Genomic DNA, 18885 nt, shown 5'->3' on the forward strand with positions numbered 1-18885 from the left:
AAAAGTATGCTTCATTGACATTGCAATACCTGGTGATGTGCGGATTGAAGATAAGCAGCAAGAAAAAATCACAAAGTACCGGGACTTGCAAATTGAAGTTGAGCGACTTTGGAAAAAGAAATCGTGTGTTGTCCCGATTGTAATTGGAGCCCTCGGAGCAATACCCAAAGGGCTACCCCGCTATTTAGAAATCCTAAATTTGCCGGACTTGAACATTTTGACTCTACAAAAAACCACCTTACTCAGAACAGCTTACATCCTCCGACGATACCTTAACAGTTCCTAGGTCCTTGGTTAGGACTCGAGCTGCTGAGCTATTAACCAGCCTCAAAGGCTGTGAATCTCACTAAAGATTAACCAATAAATAATAATAATATATTCTGAAATCGAGTTTGGAGCGATTCACTTTAAGTTTGTATCTATTGTGTGCTCGTGTATTGTTGTGGTTGAAGCTGAAGTAGTCATTAACAGGTAGGACATTGTGGCAGATGATTTTATGAACTGTGCTTAGGTCATACCGAAGGCGGCGTAGTTCTAAATTTTCTAAACCCAGAATTTCAAGTCTGGTGGCATTGGGTATTTTGTTACGAGCGGAGGAGTGGAGGACTCTTCTTGTGAAATATCTCTGGACATCTTCTCAGCTGATTCGCACGGCAGAGCAGATTGCGCGAATCAGCTGTGTTTCTCCTCGGAAGATATGTGGAAATGAAGATGTCTTCAAACCGCTCGCGCACGCAGCGAAGAGCGCGATTACCCAACCGGTTGTTAAACCAGGAGGATCCCAGCACTGGTTGTGTATGTCCATCAGCCAAGTTGTGTATGCATCTGTGGTGGGTTGCCCCCGATACGCGAGAACCTGGGTGACTATGGACCAATCACCTGGAGATGGTGAGTTCTAGTCCTACCTTAGTCATGAAAGATAGCTGGGTGCACAGTTGTCTTTGCGGCCATTGGAAGATTCTTTAAGGAAATAAAAATTGTAATTTTTTTTTTAACTTTTAACCAAGCAAGAACACACCCTGGCGAAGTCTCCATGGATCTTAACTCACCCTTCCTCCATTTTTTTTTATTCCTATTTTTTAAAAACTGCCGTTCGATTTGCAGCTCTTCCCCTGATCCCTTAAAAGTCACACGGGCCATTTGGGGAAGGAGGCTGAGAAACGAAATAAGAATTCTGATGCGGTTGGCCGTGAACTTCAAGAGGGAAACATTGTTAGGTATATTTAACATTTAGAGGGTCTCTTTCAGAGCGTTTGATCTACGTCGGATCAGAAACGGCAAGCGTTCCGTCCTTGGGAAACGTTAGATAAACCAGAATCACACGTCCTCATTCGGAGGGTTGGCGGGCAAGAAAAGAGCTTTTGTGCGCGCATAAATGTCAGATGGTGCGTTGATTTCCCCCCCCCTTTTTTTTTCTTCTTTTGCAAGAGAAGAATAGATACGAAACTCGATTTTCAACTGCTACACATATTTCACTGTGCAAAATCTTTCTAAGTGAAAATTTTCTTGTCTCCCTTTTCCAGTGCTGAAATCCAAATTTTTTTTACTACCGGTTCTGTGGGCGTGGCTTGGTGGGCGTGGTGTGGCTTGATGGACATGGCTTGGTGGAAATGGCAGGGGAAGGATACTGCAAAATCTCCATTCCCACCCCACTCTAGAAGAAGGATACTGCAAAATCCCCATTCCCTCCCCACTCCAGGGGGAAGGATACTGCAAAATCCCCATTCCCTCCCCACTCCTGGGGGAAGTATATTGCAAAATCTCCATTTCCACCCCACTCCAGGGGGAAGGATACTGCAAAATCCCCATTCCCTCCCCACTCCAGGGAAAGGATATTGCAAAATCTCCATTCCCACCCCACTCTGGGACCAGCCAGAGGTGGCATTTGCCGGTTCTCTGAACTATTCAAAATTTTCCGCTGCCGGTTCTCCAAAGTGCTCAAAATTTCCGCTACCCGGTTCTCCGGAGCCTGTCAGAACCTGCTGGATTTCACCCTTGCCCCTTTCCCAGCTACAGGTAGTTCTTGACCTTCGACCACAGTGGAGCCCAAAATTTATGTTGCTAAGCGAGACAATGTTGTTCAGTGAGTTTCGCCCCGTTTTACGACCTTCCTGGCCACCGTTGTTAAGCGAATGTCTGCCGTTGTTTCACTAGTCACACGGTTGTTAAGCGAATTGGGCGCTTCCCCATCGACTTGGCTTGTCAGATGGTCCCAAAAGGGGATCCAATGACTCCAGGACACTGCAACTGTCATAAGTACATGCCAGTTGCCAAGTTTTTGGATTTTGATCACCTTGGGGGATGCCGCAACGGTCTGTAAGCATGAGAAACGGTCATTTTTTTTCAGTGCTGTTGTAACTTTATTTATTTATTTATTTGATTTGATTTGATTTGATTTGATTTGATTTATATGCCGCCCTTCTCCGGAGACTCAGGGCGGCTTACAATGCGTTAAGCAATAGCCTTCATCCTTTTGTATATTTATACAAAGTCAGCTTATTGCCCCCACAAACTGGGTCCTCATTTAACCTACCTTAGAAAGGATGGAAGGCTGAGTCAACCTTGAGCCTGGCGAGATTCGAACTTACTTTAATTGCAGACAGCTGAATGTTAAATTACAGTGCTTAGTCTGCAGAGCTATCCAGGCTCTTCATACCAGAAGTCTTCAAACTTGGCATCTTTAAGACTTGTGGACTTCAAGTCCCAGAATTCTCCAGCCAACCCTAAGTCCACAAGTTTTAAAGATGCCAAGTTTGAAGACCTCTGCTTCATACAGTCGCTAGTTGTACATCGAGAACTATTTGCACGCATACAAAATTGCAAGCAGCATCACCCAATCGCCATTTATTCGAAATCTGCAGATGAGAGGCTTTCTAACACAGGACCGGTTTCCCCTCGTTGGTTTTCTACTTTTGCAAGAGTTGTGCTCAGCACACTTTGGAACGGAGGGTTGTTTTAAATTTTAAAAAAAGGGCCTAGATAAGCAATTTTATTAGGTTCCGCTTCTTACCAAATGTACTTTTCTTGCAGCTTCTCCCCACCCCCCATCACCCCCCAAAATGAGATTTGAGCCGTGAGTCATTCCATTTTGGGGCAGTTGTAATCAAAGGTGTTTCTCATTTAATCGCTGGAGGCCAAGAATATTTTTTTGCTTTGTCGGAAGGCCAGTCTAAAAACCCCAGGAGTTTGCTCCTTTCAGCACTCACTCCCATAAATTCACTTCCTCCTCTCCTTATACCTGTTTTTCTAAAGGTAAAAGTTCCCCTCGCACATACATGCTAGTCGTTCCAGACTCTAGGGGGCAGTGCTCATCTCCGTTACAAAGCCGAAGAGCCAGCGCTGTCCGAAGACGTCTCCGTGGTCATGTGGCCGGCATGACACAACGCCAAAGGCGCACGGAACGCTGTTGCCTTCCCACCAAAGGTGGTCCCTATTTTTCTACTTGCATTTTTTTTTACGTGATTTCGAACTGGTAGGTTGGCAGAAGCTGGGACAAGTAACAGGAGCTCACCCCGTTACGCGGCACTAGGGATTCGAACCTCTGAACTGCTGACTTTTCGATCGACAAGCTCGGCGTCTTAGCCACTGTGCCACCGCGTCCCACAATAACTACACTGACAAATCCAATGGTGTTTTGTTTCATTTGGGCTTCATCTGTTCCAGCAACCAAACTATTGAGATTTGTCATGAATAGTTCCAGTTTATGGCTAGAGGAGAATATTTGTAGGGGATCCTGGGTGCTGTTTGAGCTCGGTTTCTTGGAGATGTTTCATTACCCAAGCAGGGGGTTGGACTAGAAGACCTCCAAGGTCCCTTCCAATTCTGTTATTCTATTCTAAACCTCACCCCCTTCTAACACTGATGATGTTCCCTAACTGGGTAATATTATCGATGCTAGAAGGAAGCAGGGTTTGCAGGGAGGAGGAGGAGAGCTGTGGGGTCTTTGATTGTTTTCTTGTAGATGTTTCATGACCCAACTAGGGAATGTCATCAGTGCTAGAAGGAAGCGGGGATTATGGAGAGGAGGAGGAGGAGGAGAGCAGGAGAAGGAAGAGGAGGAGGACTCTGATATCCTTGGAATTCTCTGAGTTTAGTTGTTTTCTTGCAGATGTTTCATTACCCAGTTAGGGAACATCATCAGTGTTAGAAGGGGGTGAGGTTTAGAATAGAATAACAGAATTGGAAGGGACCTTGGAGGTCTTCTAGTCCAACCCCCTGCTTAGGCAGGAAACCCTCCACCACTTCAGACAAATGGTTATCCAACATCTTCTTAAAAATTTCCAGTGTTGGAACATTCACAACTTCTGGTGGCAAGTCGTTCCACTGGTTAATTCTTCTCACTGTCAGGAAATTCCTCCTTAGTTCTAAGTTGCTTCTCTCCTCGGTTAGTTTCCACCCATTGCTTCTTGTCCTGCCCTTTACAGCTCTCTCTAAGCGGTTTACAGAGTCAGCCTATGGCCCCCAACAATCAAGCAAATGTGAAAAAGGTCATAAGTCGCTTTTTTTAATGCCATTGTAACTTTGAATTTTCACTGAATAAACTGTTGTAAGTCGAGGGCTGCTCATAATGGTTAATTTGTCAGTGCCGATGGGCCCCCGTTCTCCCCAGCTTCAAATTTGATAATGAAACCAATATTTGAAGACTTTTTAAATCCACAGAACCCTCTGCATTTACAAAAAAGAAAAAAAGAAAGAAGAAATAAGCATCATAATTTTGCTGTGTGTGACCAAAGAATTTTGCAGGAATTTTAATGCACGGAGGTCATAAATGCAATCGTGTAAAAATGTTAATTGCCAAACACATTTTGACCTAAAATTAAACGGAGCCTTCTTCAGAAGAAAACATATTTTTCTGCTTATATTCAGTGTATTTGGAAGCCAGTGACGGTTTTATAGATTAAGTTAAATTTCCCCTGTTCTTTGCAACTGGCATCCAGAAATATCAAGATTCATTGCACTAATTTTTCTGAAAGCCGTTTTATGCTCAAGTTAAAAATACAGATGCTTTGCTAAAAATATTTCTTATCGTAGCTAAATATCTTCACTCATCACGAGAGGCGATTCCCCCCCACACCCCTGCTAAGTTTTCCAATAACGAGAACGATATATTAATCTTCTCCTTAAATCATTGCCAATTAATCAAAGTACGAGTGCAGTTTTCAGAAGCAAAACTCCTTCCGTGCTGTACTTTCAACACTTGGCTGAAAATATAATCATCGTTGTGTCTTCCAAGACGGCGTTTTAGCCTGTTTCTTCGCTAACGTCAAAAAATGAACGAGCTGTAGGTTTGCTTTTAAATTAACAGCTGAAATTCACTCGGGTGGAAATAGAGCAAATTTAACTGTGACTAGAATTTGTCATTAAAAAGTTATTACGAAAGCAGACCAGTCTATGTTCTTTCTCGTTTGCCGTTAATGACAAAACAATTTCTCTAAAAAAAATAATAAAATAAATTAAGTTAAATAGGAGAGAGGCTGTATTTTCAGTCGGAAAATAGTGCAAAAGGCATAATATAATAGAAGTGTAGTGAAGGCAGTCAGCTTAGAGATTTATGAGTCAATAAAGAGACAATTACAGCTTGTTTATAAAAGGAAGAGTCCGTTTTTTTGACCTGCAAGCAACAGCAAGACTCTAATAATGATAATTCTAGCATCTCGCTTGAAACAATAAAAGTCAATAGGAAGATATAGGATTTCAATAAAATTATGACACTATATAAACTTTCTCTCTGGAACAAGTTTTCCCCACAGATATCTGATTGACTTTAGTTAGATTTGTAACTTTAATTTTGTTTCCATTGATTTTTTGTGGCCAACAACTAATTAGACAGTCAGTGTCAAATAGCCCGAATCGTGGAAGAAACTATAAAAGCCAAACCAGCATAAAAGGACAATATGCTAGAAAAAAAAGCCCAAACGAACTGTATGAATAAGTATACAATTAATACGTAAATTTAGCAAATTTGTTTGCTGCGTTTTCTGCTCTTTTGGGCTCCACGTTTGCAAAGAGAGAACGAACTGGAAGTGTCACTGAAATAAGAAGTCGAGTAGAGCTGTAGCTGATTTTTATTGTACTCTTTCTTTTCATTAGAAAAGGCAAAGCAATTAATAGAATTAATAGAAAAGGCAAAGCAATTAATGCCCGTCGATTCTTTCCTATTAGTTATCTTGGATGGGTTGTGTTAATTGTTACTGATGGATCTGTTTCATGCCAAGTGCGGTTTGATGTCTATAGAATAACAGGGTTGAAAGGGAACATGGAGGTCTTCTAGTCTAACCCCCTGCTTAGGCAGGAAACCCTACACCACTTCAGACAAATGGTTGTCCAACCTCTTCTTAAAAACTTCCAGTGTTGGAGCATTCACAACTTCTGGTGGCAAGTCGTTCCACTGATTTAATTATTCTCACTGTTAGGAAATTTCTCCTTAGTTCTAAGTTGCTTCTCTCCTTGGTTAGTTTTCACCCGTCGCTTCTTGTCCTGTCTTCAGGTGCTTTGGAGAATAGGGTGACTCTTACATTTCCCCACCGACCTCCATGATGCTTTTAGCGGGAGATGCTTACCCGTTGAGATGCTTTTCAGACCATCCTGAATTTATAGCCTCTTCCTCCTCAGATAAACAATTAGGAAGCCCTCGAGGCTTGACAGCCAATTTTGAAGCCTGCTTGGAATCCAGATCGGAAAGGCGGAGGTCTGTTCACCAAAAGCTGAAATGTAAGATCCTCCCTCCCCATAAGTCATTTCTTGGACCGAGGCAGCTGAGTAAGCAAAAGGCTTTGGCAGTTCCCCAAGTCTAAGCGACTGTGGCTTCCAGGAGAAGCAGCAGTTCACGATGTTAGCTTAGCAAACACCGGCTAGATTCGGCCTCAATAATTCAGACGACAATCAGTGGGAAGAGGGAGTTCAGATCATAGAGGACTTCCCTGGAGCTTGAGGGCAATACAAGGAGGACATTCTCACCGGGCAGGAGCTTTTACTCAGATTAACAAGGTTGGAAGGGACCTTATAAGGTCATCTAGTCCAACCTCCCCGCTCAAGCAGGAGACCCTACCCCATTTCTTGGCAGCTGATTCATAGTTATGACGGTCACAGTGTCCCGCGGTCATGTGATGCCCTTTGGCGACCTTCTGACAAGCAAGGTCCAGGGGTAAGCCAGATTCACTTAATAACCGTGCTACGAACCCAAGACCCTCTCCCTTGCTCCCGGCACGCAATGGCCCGGTAGGCCCATTTTTCTCTCTCACCTGGCTCCAGAGCCTTTCTAGGAGTCTGGGGAGGGCTAAAACAGCCTTCCCCACCCCCTGGAGGCCCTCCGGAGGCCGAAAACGGCCCGTTTGCCAACTTCCTGTCCCACTGGAAGTAGGCAAATGGGACGTTTCTGGCCTCCAGGGGGTGAGGAAGGCCGTTTTCACCCTCCCCAGACTCCTGGAAAGGCTCTGGAGGATGGGGACAGCAAAAAATGGGCTCTCCCCCCCCCCCCCCCGAGGTCCTCTGGAGGCAGGAAAAAGCCTGTTTCCCTACTTCCGGTGAGCCCAGAAGGCCCGAAAATGGAGCTGAGCTCGGGTGCCCACTGATATGGCTATGCGTGCCACCTGTGGCACGCATGCCATAGATTCGCCATCACGGGTCTAGGGTTTGCAAGAAAGGTCATAAAGCAGAGCAAAATTCACTTAACAAATGTCTCACTTAGCGACAGAAATTTGGGGCTCAATTGTGATCATACGTCGAGGGCTACCCATGCAAGTACATCGTATTTAATATAAATTTTAAACGGGGATGGGGGTTCTCATTGCTTTTTTTATTGTTTTATGTTAGGTTTTTATCTTTGTAAGCCACTCAGCGTCACCGGGAATGAATTGGGCGTCTTAAATTTTCTTAAATTTTTTTAAAAAATAAAGTAAACGTATAATTTTCTTTTATCATAGTCAACGGTCGGTGTAAAATGGAAAGACGTGGGCATAAAGCAGCAGGAGAACTGGAAGAAAGTGGAGAAATGGAAATGTCTCGTGTGTGTTTGACTTGTCCTCCTCGGTGGTTGCATCGGATGGAAACTTAACAGCTTCTTCCGCTTTTTTCCCAGGCCCGTGATGGAATGAGATCCATTCTGGAATTCTACGATAGCGAGCTGAATCCGTCGGAGCACTCCCCGCAGCTCAGCTTCCGCGTGCGAGAAGCCGAGGAGCTGGTGCAGAAGGTGGAAGCCCACTGCACCGAAATGGAGGTAATGGAGGGCAAAAACATTGGGGTGTGCCGATAAAGGAGAATATTTGTAGCTCAGGGTTGACATGAAGGGTCCTTGGTGCTTCTCTGAGCTTGGTGGTTTCCTTGGAGACGTTTCATGACCCAGCTAGGGAACATCATCAGTGCTAGAAAGGAGTGGAGTTTTTGGAGAGGAAGAGCAGGAGGAAGAGGAGGAAGAGGAGGAACTGTGGGGTCCTTGGTGCGCTCTGAGCTTGCTTACAGATGTTTCATGACCCAACTAGGTAACGTCATCAGTGCTAGAAGGGAGTGGGGATTGTGGAATGGAGGAAGACCGTGGAGTTTTGGATGCTCTCTGAGCATGGTTGTTTTCTTGCAGGCATTTCATGACCCAAATAAGTTGCATCATCAGTGCTAGAAGGGAGTGGGGTTTGCAAAAAGGAGGAGGAGAAGGAGAAGGAACAACTGTGAGGTCCTTGTTGTTCTTTGAGCTTCCTTGTTTTATTGCAGGCGTTTCATGACCCAACTAGGTAACATCATCAGTGCCAGCAAGGAGTGCAGTTGGCTGTCAGTTTATATTCTGCCTACAGGTCTGTGGGGGTCTTAGAGATTCTTTGGTTGGGCTGTTTACCATTTACGGATGGCTCTTTGGCAGTTTCTTGACTGGGCTGTTGGCTTACGTCAGGCTCAAGGTTGACTCAGCCTTCCGTCCTTCTGAGGCGGGTAAAATGAGGACCCAATAGGCTGAACCCACTTAGAGAGGGCTGTAAAGCAGTATATAAGTCTAATTGCTATTGCCCTTCCTTCCTTTCTCCCTCCCTCCCTCCCTCCCTTCTTCTTCCTTCCACAGTGGTTAGAATGGAGTATTGCAGGCTGATTCTGCCCACTGCCAGGAGTTGAGACTCGAACTGCCAAATTGCAGGCAGCCAGCAGTCAGCAGAAGTAGCCTGTAGTACTGCACTCTAACCATTGCGCCACCCTGGCTCATATGTAGCTCAATAAATCCATTTTCGGAGAGAATAGAATTCTCCCGAGAAGCCGATTCCGTTGTTATTCCTCTTAAGTTTCAGCCTCAACTTTCTCGCTCGGTCCTCCCACGCCGCCCCGTCACAGCCAGCGCATTCTTCCGAAAGATTTCCAAAAGTAAATAATTTTTTTTAAAAAAAACAACAACCCTTAATTTGGCTCCAGGTAGCAGCTGTTGTGGACTAAGCAGCACACTATCAAGCCGTCGTTAGCGGTTGCTCTTTGAAGGAGAAAGAGAGACGGATTAAAGAGTGGGATTTTAGCCCCCCCTATCCAACAACTTCCAAAGGGCTCCCCAGGACAGACAGGAGGAGAACCCCCAGAGGAATAAATTAAGACATTCCCCAAATGTCTTCATTTATTTCTGAGAGGCAGTGTGATGTTCTCAGCTACACCTAATGATGAGCCAGTACCTCTTCGCCACAACAGGCAGTTAGGAAATACAGATACAGATTAACAGAGTTGGAAGGGGATTTGTAGGTCATCGAGTCCAAGCAGGAGACCCTACACCATTTCTGACAGATGGCAGCCCAATCTCTTCTTGAAAGTCTCAAGTGATGAAGCTCCCACAACTTCTGAAACTAACTTCTATTTCACTGGTTGATTGTTCTCACTGTCAGAAAATTTCTCCTTATTTCTGACCAGTCTCTCCTTGGTGTCAGGTTTCGAGGTCGTCTCAAATAAATTGGCATTTCAAACAAAGTCTTTGAAGAAAAATTCCCATTTATTAAGCACGACATTCTACCTCCGACTCATCGAAGCCAACACTGACTTCCAGACCCAAAACCTTCCCTTTCCGTTCCCCACTCCCCTGCACTCATTAGCCATCTTCCAAGTCATTCTACCCCTAATCTACTGCTCCAGCTCAAAGGAATTTCCCCCCTCCCATCCCATCTCCTAGGGGATATTATCTCCAGGGAAAATAAGTAGGTGAAAAGTCAAACGTCCCTTTCCAGACGCCTTCGCTTCTCCTTCTTATGTCAGCACTAGAGTAAATGCAGTTTGAAGTGCTGACATCTGGTCAGTTTCCATCCATTATTCCTTGTCTGGCCTTCGGGAAAATAGCTTGACCCCCTTCTTCCTCTCTGTGGCAGCCCCTCATATATTGGAAGACTGCTATCGTGTCTCCCCTGGTCCTTCTCTTCACTAGACTAGCCAGGCCCAGTTCCTGCAACCGTTCATCGTATGTTTTTTGCCTCCAGTCCCCTAATCATCCTGGTTGCTCTTCTCTGCACTTTTTCTAGAGTCTCCACATCTTTTTTATAGTGTGGTGATCAAAACTGGATGCAATATTCTAGGTGTGGTCTTACTAAGGCTTTATAGGGTGGTATTAGTACCTCACTTGATCTAGATTGTATCCCTCTGTTAATGCAATTTAGGATTGCATTGCACTTGTGGTTATTTATTATTATTAATTTGATTTATATGCCGCCCTTCTCCGGAGACTCAGGGCGGCTTACAGTGCGTTAAGCAATAGCCTTCATCCTTTGTATATTTATACAAAGTCAGCTTATTGCCCCCACAAACTGGGTCCTCAATTTACCTACCTTAGAAAGGATGGAAGGCTGAGTCAACCTTGAGCCTGGCAAGATTCAATCTTACTTTAATTGCAGACAGCTGGTGTTAAATTACAGTGATCTGTCTGTTGAGCTATCCAGGCTGGCTGTTGGCTTTCCTGTCTCTCTCTGTGGCTAATTCCAACAATTTTTGAAGATGTCTCGTTCCTTCAGCGTGGGGACAAAGTCCTGCCTTAAAGGAACGTACAGACCAGGATTTAGAGGCAGGTCCCTGGCTAGTTAATCCGTCTTGTGTATTTGGACGCTCTTCTGTCGTCTCTTTGAGAGCAGCCTCTCCGCTGGCCCGGCTCACCCTCTGATCTAAATTTACGACCGTTGCTTTGAGAGAACCACGACGCTGCTAAATATAGGCTCGGCGAAGGTGAAGCCAATAAACGTAGCGCCATTAATGTACCTTTCGTTGCAACGCATTTGGCTCAGTGTGAAACATGAAGAGCACAAAGAGAGGTGTGCAGGATGTGCTCACGCTGACACCATCCAGGCTCCACAGATTTCTTACCGGGAGAGATTGATGCCGTCCACACGTCCTCGTTAATTGGTTCATTATGAACCCAGCAGTTTCTACTCATCAAATACCGAATGTTCTCATTCTCTACTCCCAAGAGTTGGGCGGAGTCTGCTGTTGGGGTCAGGCCCGATCCACCAGACTCACACGCATAGAGTTCAAACCAGCTACTTTATTGTTTTATGCCTCTAATACAGGAATCTTCCCAGACTGGCTACTTTCACCTGGGAAAAAAAAAACTAGAAAAGGCTCAAAAGCATTCAGGACAGGGTTCAGATCTACCACCACTCTTGTGTTTATGTAAGCTGAAAAAGGTAAACATTTTCCTGTCCAGTTGTGTCTGGTTTTAGGGCACGATGCTCATCTCCGTTTCTTGGCCGAGGGAGCTAGCATTGTCCAAAGATATTTTCCGTGGTCATGTGGCCAGCATGGCTATATGCCAAAAGCACACAGAATAGCCATAACTCTCAAGCTCATAAACTGCTTCATAGTCCTCCTTAAGCAGTTTACAGAGTCAGCATGTTGCCCCCCACAATCTGGGTCCTCATTTTACCAACCTCAGAAAGATGGAAGGTAGAGTCAATCTTAAATCGGTCAGAATCGAACTCCTGGCAGTGGGCAGAGTCTGCCTGCAATACTGCATTCTGACCTCTGTGCCACTGCGGCTCTATATGCTGTTACCTTCCCACTAAAGTGGTACCTATTTATCTACTCGCATTTGCATGCTTTGGAACTGCTAGATGGGCGGGAGTTGGAGCAAGAACAGGAGCTCACCCTCCTTGCATGGAGCTCGGGTCTCAAACCCGGGCCGTCAGCTCTCCAAGCTCAGCGTTTTTAACCGCCGTGGAGTCCAGGCTAATTCCCTGCTTGATCCCTTCTCCTGTCTGGGACAGTTGCTCTCTAATATCAGGTCACCTGTTAAACTACCCTTTAAGCAGTCATTCTTCCCTTTCTGCTGAAATGGGCATCCAGGCACTGCTACTAACATAGAATTGTAGAATCATATAGGGACGTGGTGGCTCAGTGGCTAAGATGCTGAGCTTGTCGATGGAAAGGTCGGCAGTTCAGCGGTTCGAATCCCTAGTGCCGCATAACGGGGTGAGCTCCCGTGACTTGTCCCAGCTTCTGCCAACCAAGCAGTTCGAAAGCAGGTAAAAAATGCAAGTAGAAAAACAGGGACCACTTTTGGTGGGAAGGAAACAGTGTTCCGTGCACCTTTGGCGTTGAGTCATGCCGGCCACATGACCATGGAGACGTCGTCAGACAGCACTGGCTCTTCGGCTTTGAAACGGAGATGAGCACTGCCCCCTAGAGTCGGGAACGACTAGCACATATGTGCGAGGGGAACCTTTACCTTTATAGAATCACCAGATTCTTTATTGGCCAAGCACGATTGGACACACAAGGAATTATTTGCAAGGATCAACCTAAAACAGATCTCTGGGAAGGTTTTGAGTTTCCTTCCCTTTAGACAGTCCGAGTTGAAAGCCATAAAATATTGATTGGAGCCGTTATGGTCATAGCTTCTTCCCTTCCTCCCATTTAAAGTTGTCCCTGCGCCTCCATTCCTCATCGGTTCCATTTCTTTAGCTTTTCTTCCAAGGAAAACCTTCGGATAAATCAAAACGTTGAGGACAGCATCTCCTGGGAAGTTCTGCATCGGCTGGCGAGGGAGGATTTATGACTTTGTCCTTTGCCTTGACCAGACTCTTGACTAGCTTTTGTGTCCATAAAATAGCCCTGAATTGCATGCATTAACCCAGCCTGCCTTTAGAAATAGAAATCATAGAATCACACTGCTGGAAAAGGGACTTCAGAGGCCTTCTAGTCCACCCCCCTGCTCAAGGCAGGAGATTTTATATACCATCCCAGACAAAGCAATAGCGCTTAGACTTATATACCGCTTTACAGTGCTTTTACAGCCTTCTCTAAGCGGTTTACAGAGTCAGCCTCTTGCCCCCAACAATCTGGGTCCTCATTTTATCTACCTTGGAAGGATGGAAGCCTGAGTCAACCTTGAGCCCGGTGAGATTCGAACTGCCAAATTGCAGGCAGCCGGCAGTCAGCAGAAGTAGCCTGCAGTACTGCACTCTGACCACTGCGCCACCGCGGCTCATGAGGATCGATCCACTCTTTTCTTGAGAAAAGAGGCATGGACCACCTACGACTTCTGAAGGCAAGCCATTCCACTCATTCATTGCTGTCGAGAAATTTCTCCTTAATTCTAGATAACTTCGACTGTTACTCCCTTTAAAATTGGCATCTTCCCAGTTTCCGGGTTTTTTCCCAAGAGGTGTGATGTTGGTTAGTTGATGCCTGCACCCGTTTCCCCCCCATTTATAGTGGGCTGCTGGCCTTCAGATCAATAAAAGACTAACAGAGTTGGAAGGGACCTTGGAGGTCTTCTAGTCCAACCCCCTGCCCAGGCAGGAAACCCTGCACCACTTCAGACAAATGGTTGTCCAATCTCTTCTTAAAAATTTCCAGTGTTGGAGCATTCACAGCTTCTGGAGGTAAGTTGTTCCACAGATTAATTGTTCTCACTGTCAGGGAATTTCTCCTTAGTTCTAAGTTGCTTCTCTCCTTGGTTAGTTTCCACCCATCGCTTCTTGTCCTGCCCTCAGGTGCTTTGGAGAATAGCTTGACTCCCTCTTCTTTGGGGCAGCCCCTGAGATACTGGAAGACTGCTATCATGTCTCCCCTAGTCCTTCTTTTCTTTAGACTAGACATACCCAGTTCCTGCAACCGTTCTGCATATGTTTTAGCCTCCAGTCCTCTAATCCTCTTTGTTGCTCTTCTCTGCACTCTTTCTAGAGTCTCCACATCTTTTTTACATTGTGGCGACCAAAACTGGATGCAGAATTCCAAGTGTGGCCTTACCAAGGCCTTATAAAGTGGTATTTAACACTTTGCGTGATCTTGATTCTATCCCTCTATAATTAGCAGAATTTCTTCTATCCATCCAGCACTCCGTTTAGGTAGCGTGGTTATAAAATCGTTGATTTAAGAGCATTGCAGGAAGCAATATTGATCCCATTGAAATAAAATTGATTTTCCCCTGCAAGGGTTATTCCACTACGTTGAGGAATGGGGTGGGGGGAAGAGCTTCTCCAATAAGACCCGTCTTTTCTGCACCCCTTCCTCTTAATAGTCCAAATATACCTCTGGGATAGGCCACCCTTTTCTACCTTGTTTCCCCTAAAATAAGACCTCCCCTGATAATAAGCCCAATTGGGCTTTTGAGCGCATGCACTAAAATAAGCCCTCCCCGAAAATATTTAAACACAGTCTCCGCCTTTTCCTCTGATTAGGGTTAGGGAGACAGAGCTGGAAATCAGGTAAGACGGCAAGAGGAGCCCCCTCTTGCTCCACGCTCCCCAAAGTAATAAGACCTCCCCGAAAATAAGGCCAAGTACTTATTTTGGGGTTCAAAAAAAAATATAAGACAGGGTCTTATTTTCGGGGAAACACGGTAAATCCACATGGGCGTGACTGCCCAGATGGAGTTTTTTTTTTATATCTTTGCAGGCAATTTAATTTGCTTTCCTTCCAGTGCATCAGAAATAGATAATTATAACTTTCCCTGCAGACCCCTCTTAAGCGTTGGATGTGTCCTGTTGTATTCTTACGCACAGCGACACGTGGAAGAGAATTAACCTGGGTGAGATCTACTGTTTCTTCCTTAGCGGCTCCCCGTTGCTAATTAATTGGTCTGTTTGTTTGTTTGTTTTTTCCCCTTTAATCTATGAATACAGATATGGCTTAAACGTAGATTTAAGAACAGAGCCATGCTTAAATTCCACTGTGCGCTAGCTAGCATCGCAGTTCCCCCTTAAAGAAGCCAGGAAACTGAGATTGTGGGTTTTTCTCAAGATGGTGCTTCCTCTGTGTGTATGTGTCTTTTTGTGTTTGTGTTTACATGTCTGTGTGTGTGTTTGCATGCACGCGTGCTAAATCCATTTCAGAAATAGGAAAAGCACTTTGGAAACCCCCTTAAGGAATTGAAGGCGGTGGAATGATGGGAGGTCTGGTGGGGGCCATTGAAGTTGTGCTATAAAGGCAATTTAATTAAAAATCATTTCACTGTGTGGCAAAGAAGCAGGCTTCCGTCACTGTTTCTCTGGATATTGCTTAGCCGTTGCTTGTTTGAATTAAAACAGAGAAGCTTCTGAATTCCGAGGAAGGAGGAGAAGGCCCTCAACCCAGATGCCCAACATCTTTCTGGGTAGGTAGGGGTGTCCAACCTTGGCAACTTCTGGACTTCAATTCCCAGAATTTCCCCAGCCAGCATAAATAAAAGAGCTCCTTCGGTATGCAAACGCTGCCACAACCCGGAAGGAAATAAGACATCTGTAATTACAGGTCATGGCAGGCCCTGTGAAGATTGGAACAGGGTAGATAGTAGCAATAGCCATAGGCACTTAGACTTATATACCGCTGCACAGTGCTTTCCAGCCCTCTCTAAGCGGTTTACAGAGTCAGCCTCTTGCCCCCAACAATCTGGGTCCTCATTTGACCCACCTCGGAAGGATGGAAGGCTGAGTCAAGTTTGAGAAGGTTGGGATCGAACTCCTGGCAGTGGGCAGAATCAGCCTGCAATACTGCATTCTGACAACTGAGGGAAGGAGGGAGGGAGGGAGGGAGGGAGGGAGGAGAGAAGGAAGCAGGGCTAAGGGAAGGAAAGAAGGGAGGAAGGAAGGAAGGAAGGAATGGAGGAAGGAAGGAAGGAAGGAAGGAAGGAAAAGAGAGAAGGAGGCAGGGCTAATGGAAGGAAAGAAGGGACGAAGGAAAGAAGGGATTAGAGTAGCAAAGCTGGCTGGGGAATTCTGGGAGTTGAAGTCCCCACACCTTCAAACGCTGGTCTGGAAAGCCCCTCATTGTCTACCCTCCTCTATTCTTCACAGGGCCTCCCTTAACAATTGGGTCTGCCATGACCTGTAATTGCAGATGTCTTCCTTCCTTCCTGGTCGTGGCAACGTTTGCATACCGAAGGAGCTCTTTTATTTATTTAGAGAATTTGCATGATGCCTTAATGGCTCAGAGCGCTCAAGAAATACAATTAAAACCAGAGTGTGTTTTAAAGCAAACCGTAAACATTACTTAATAAAAACAGTAACACTATATAAAAACGATGCATATTAAAGCGGTTAAACCTAATTAAAAGGCCTGGGTAAACAAATAGGTTTTGAGCCCTCTTCTAAATTGGAGCATCTATCCAGATTTGCTCCTTAATCCCGACTCCCTATCCACAGTCCCTCTGGACCAGTGGTGGGTTGCTACCAGTTCTCCCCCGGTTCTTGCGAACCGGTAGTGGAAATTTTGAGTAGTTCGGAGAACCGGTAAATACCACCTCTGCCTGGCCCCGCCCCCAATTTATTCGCTTCCTCCTGACTCCCAGCTGATCGGCTAGAAGGAAAAAATCAGGGCTCACTTGACAAAGAAGAGAGAGAGAACAACCTCTTTGGCCGAAAAAATGCTTTTAAAAGTAAAAAAAAAAATCTCTGATGATCGCGCAGCTCAGCTGGGATCGTCAGAGGCTTTTAAAAGCATTTTTTCTACAACCTCTTTGGCCGAAAAAATGCTTTTAAGAGTAAAAAAAAAACCTCTGATGATCGCGCGACTCAGCTGGCATCGTCAGAGGCTTTTAAAAGCATTTTTTCTACAACCTCTTTGGCCGAAAAAATGCTTTTAAGAGTAAAAAAATAACCTCTGATGATCGCGCGACTCAGCTGGCATCGTCAGAGGCTTTTAAAAGCATTTTTTCTACAACCTCTTCGGCCGAAAAAATGCTTTTAAAAGTAAAAAAAAAAAGCCTCTGATGATCGCGCGGCTCAACTGGCATTGTCAGAGGCTTTTAAAAGCATTTTTTCTACAACTTTAAGAGGTTAGCCATCACTGGGATAGGTTGTGTTGAAGTTGTGAAGGGGAGAGAAGATGGCATGCCCCAGCCTTGAATTGACACCTCCTTAAATTGTTCCAGGGTCCCACTGGATTTTTATCAAACCAAACCCTCTTTATTTATTTTTTTATTTTTTTTTCATAAAACAGAACAGAGAATTCATTACATCAAAAGGAGGAGAAAAGAATTAATACACAAAGCCACACTTCTCTTATATGTATTCATGTTGTGTTATTCAATTAAATGATTAACCAAGTTATTAACTTTTACGTTGCTTAACAAGAAGAGAACCATAAAAAAATATTAATGAGTTATGTATATTCCACATTTCTAAATGGCTCTCCATATGGATCCGCTGGGGGTAAAATGCTTGTTTAAATATAATCCCAGGTTCTGCTCCATACAGAAGTCCCAATCGAGATATGTCCAACAGATGATCAGGAGGTCTCTGTTACCAGATCTTATAAGAAATGATTCTTAATCATTCTTAGTGAATGATATTTTGGTCAAATTGCTGCTACCACTGAGATGTTTTTTTTTTTTCTGATGGGAATTTGCCCTCCTGTCCTTTAAGATCTCTACAGAAGACTTGATCTTCTTTGGATACCAGTTCAGATCCTTGAAAAGGACTAACAGGTGCCTCCTCAGTCATCTCACAATGTTTTTTCCAAGATAAACCTTCCTAAATGTCTATGGAGATTCTCCGTCATCCAGGACATGGTTGTCTCAGAGGTGCTTTTTCAAGAGGCAACTGGACTTTCTGTATTTTCTTTGAAGACTTCTCATCCAAGAAGTTTCTTCAGCTTCTTCTTCTTCAGAGCTGAAGAAGCTTCTGGGATGAGAAGCAAAACGTCTTCAAAGAAAAACTTTGGGATAAATCTTCCTGGCTCCTTCTCCTCCTCACCTCCTGAGACGTAGCATCCATTCTCCTGACCATCCTCCTTACTGTTGTGACCCAGGCCCAAGTAGGTAGTATTAGACGCAAACAGTTCCAAAACAAACAAGACTTTATTAGAACAGCTGAGAATTAACTTATTCTCAGCGTAGTCCAAACTAAATCAAAACGAACTCTTCATAACACAGATTCTTCAGTCTAATCACCAACCTTGGTATAATTAGGCAAAATGCCAAAGGCTTCTCTTGGCAAAAGTTCAGAAGCAGAAGACGCCGACAGGAGATAAGTGCAGCAAGACAAGAACAAGTCTATCAACGTTGTTTTCCGACAAAGAGCCCAAGAGCCGTTGCTGGTCTTTTAAGCCTTATGGGAGGGGCCAATCATTTCTTGGCCTTACTCCTGAGTTGTCCTTTTTGCTTTAGCTTCTCTTGCCTTCTGGCAGCTCTTCTCATGCGTGCACTAGGAACAGGCTCCTCCTGTTCCTCTGCCTCTCTACTGTCAGCCTCTGGAGGCTCCGGAGTCCACGCATCACTCCCCGATGGCCCTGGCCCCATCTCTGCCTCCGACGCAGAGCCCTCATCCAGGCCTTCCCCAGCCTCCAGGACTGGCCCATGTTCTTCCTCAGCCTCCTCACTGTCCGACTCCACTGCCAGCTCCACAGGCTGCTGGCGGACCACAACACTTGGTGGGCTTTGAACATCTTTTCATTTCCTCTAAATGGAGTCCCCAAACCTGGCAGCTTTAAGCATAGCTGGCTGGAGAATTCTGGGAGTTGAAGCCCACAAGC

General features: G+C 45.0%; 1 protein-coding gene across 1 annotated transcript in view; it reads left to right on the top strand.

Moving 5' to 3' along the window:
* MAD1L1 (mitotic arrest deficient 1 like 1) overlaps positions 1-18885 on the top strand; it is a 250357-nt gene that overhangs the window by 118590 nt on the left and 112882 nt on the right. The window contains 1 exon segment of the mRNA XM_070955353.1: positions 8078-8218. Within this exon segment, the coding sequence (XP_070811454.1) occupies positions 8078-8218 (141 nt within the window).

This window comes from Pituophis catenifer, unplaced genomic scaffold (assembly GCF_029215685.1).
Source record: "Pituophis catenifer annectens isolate HBS135680 unplaced genomic scaffold, rPitCat1.0.hap2 SCAF_16, whole genome shotgun sequence".
In the NCBI taxonomy this organism is placed as follows: domain Eukaryota; kingdom Metazoa; phylum Chordata; class Lepidosauria; order Squamata; family Colubridae; genus Pituophis; species Pituophis catenifer.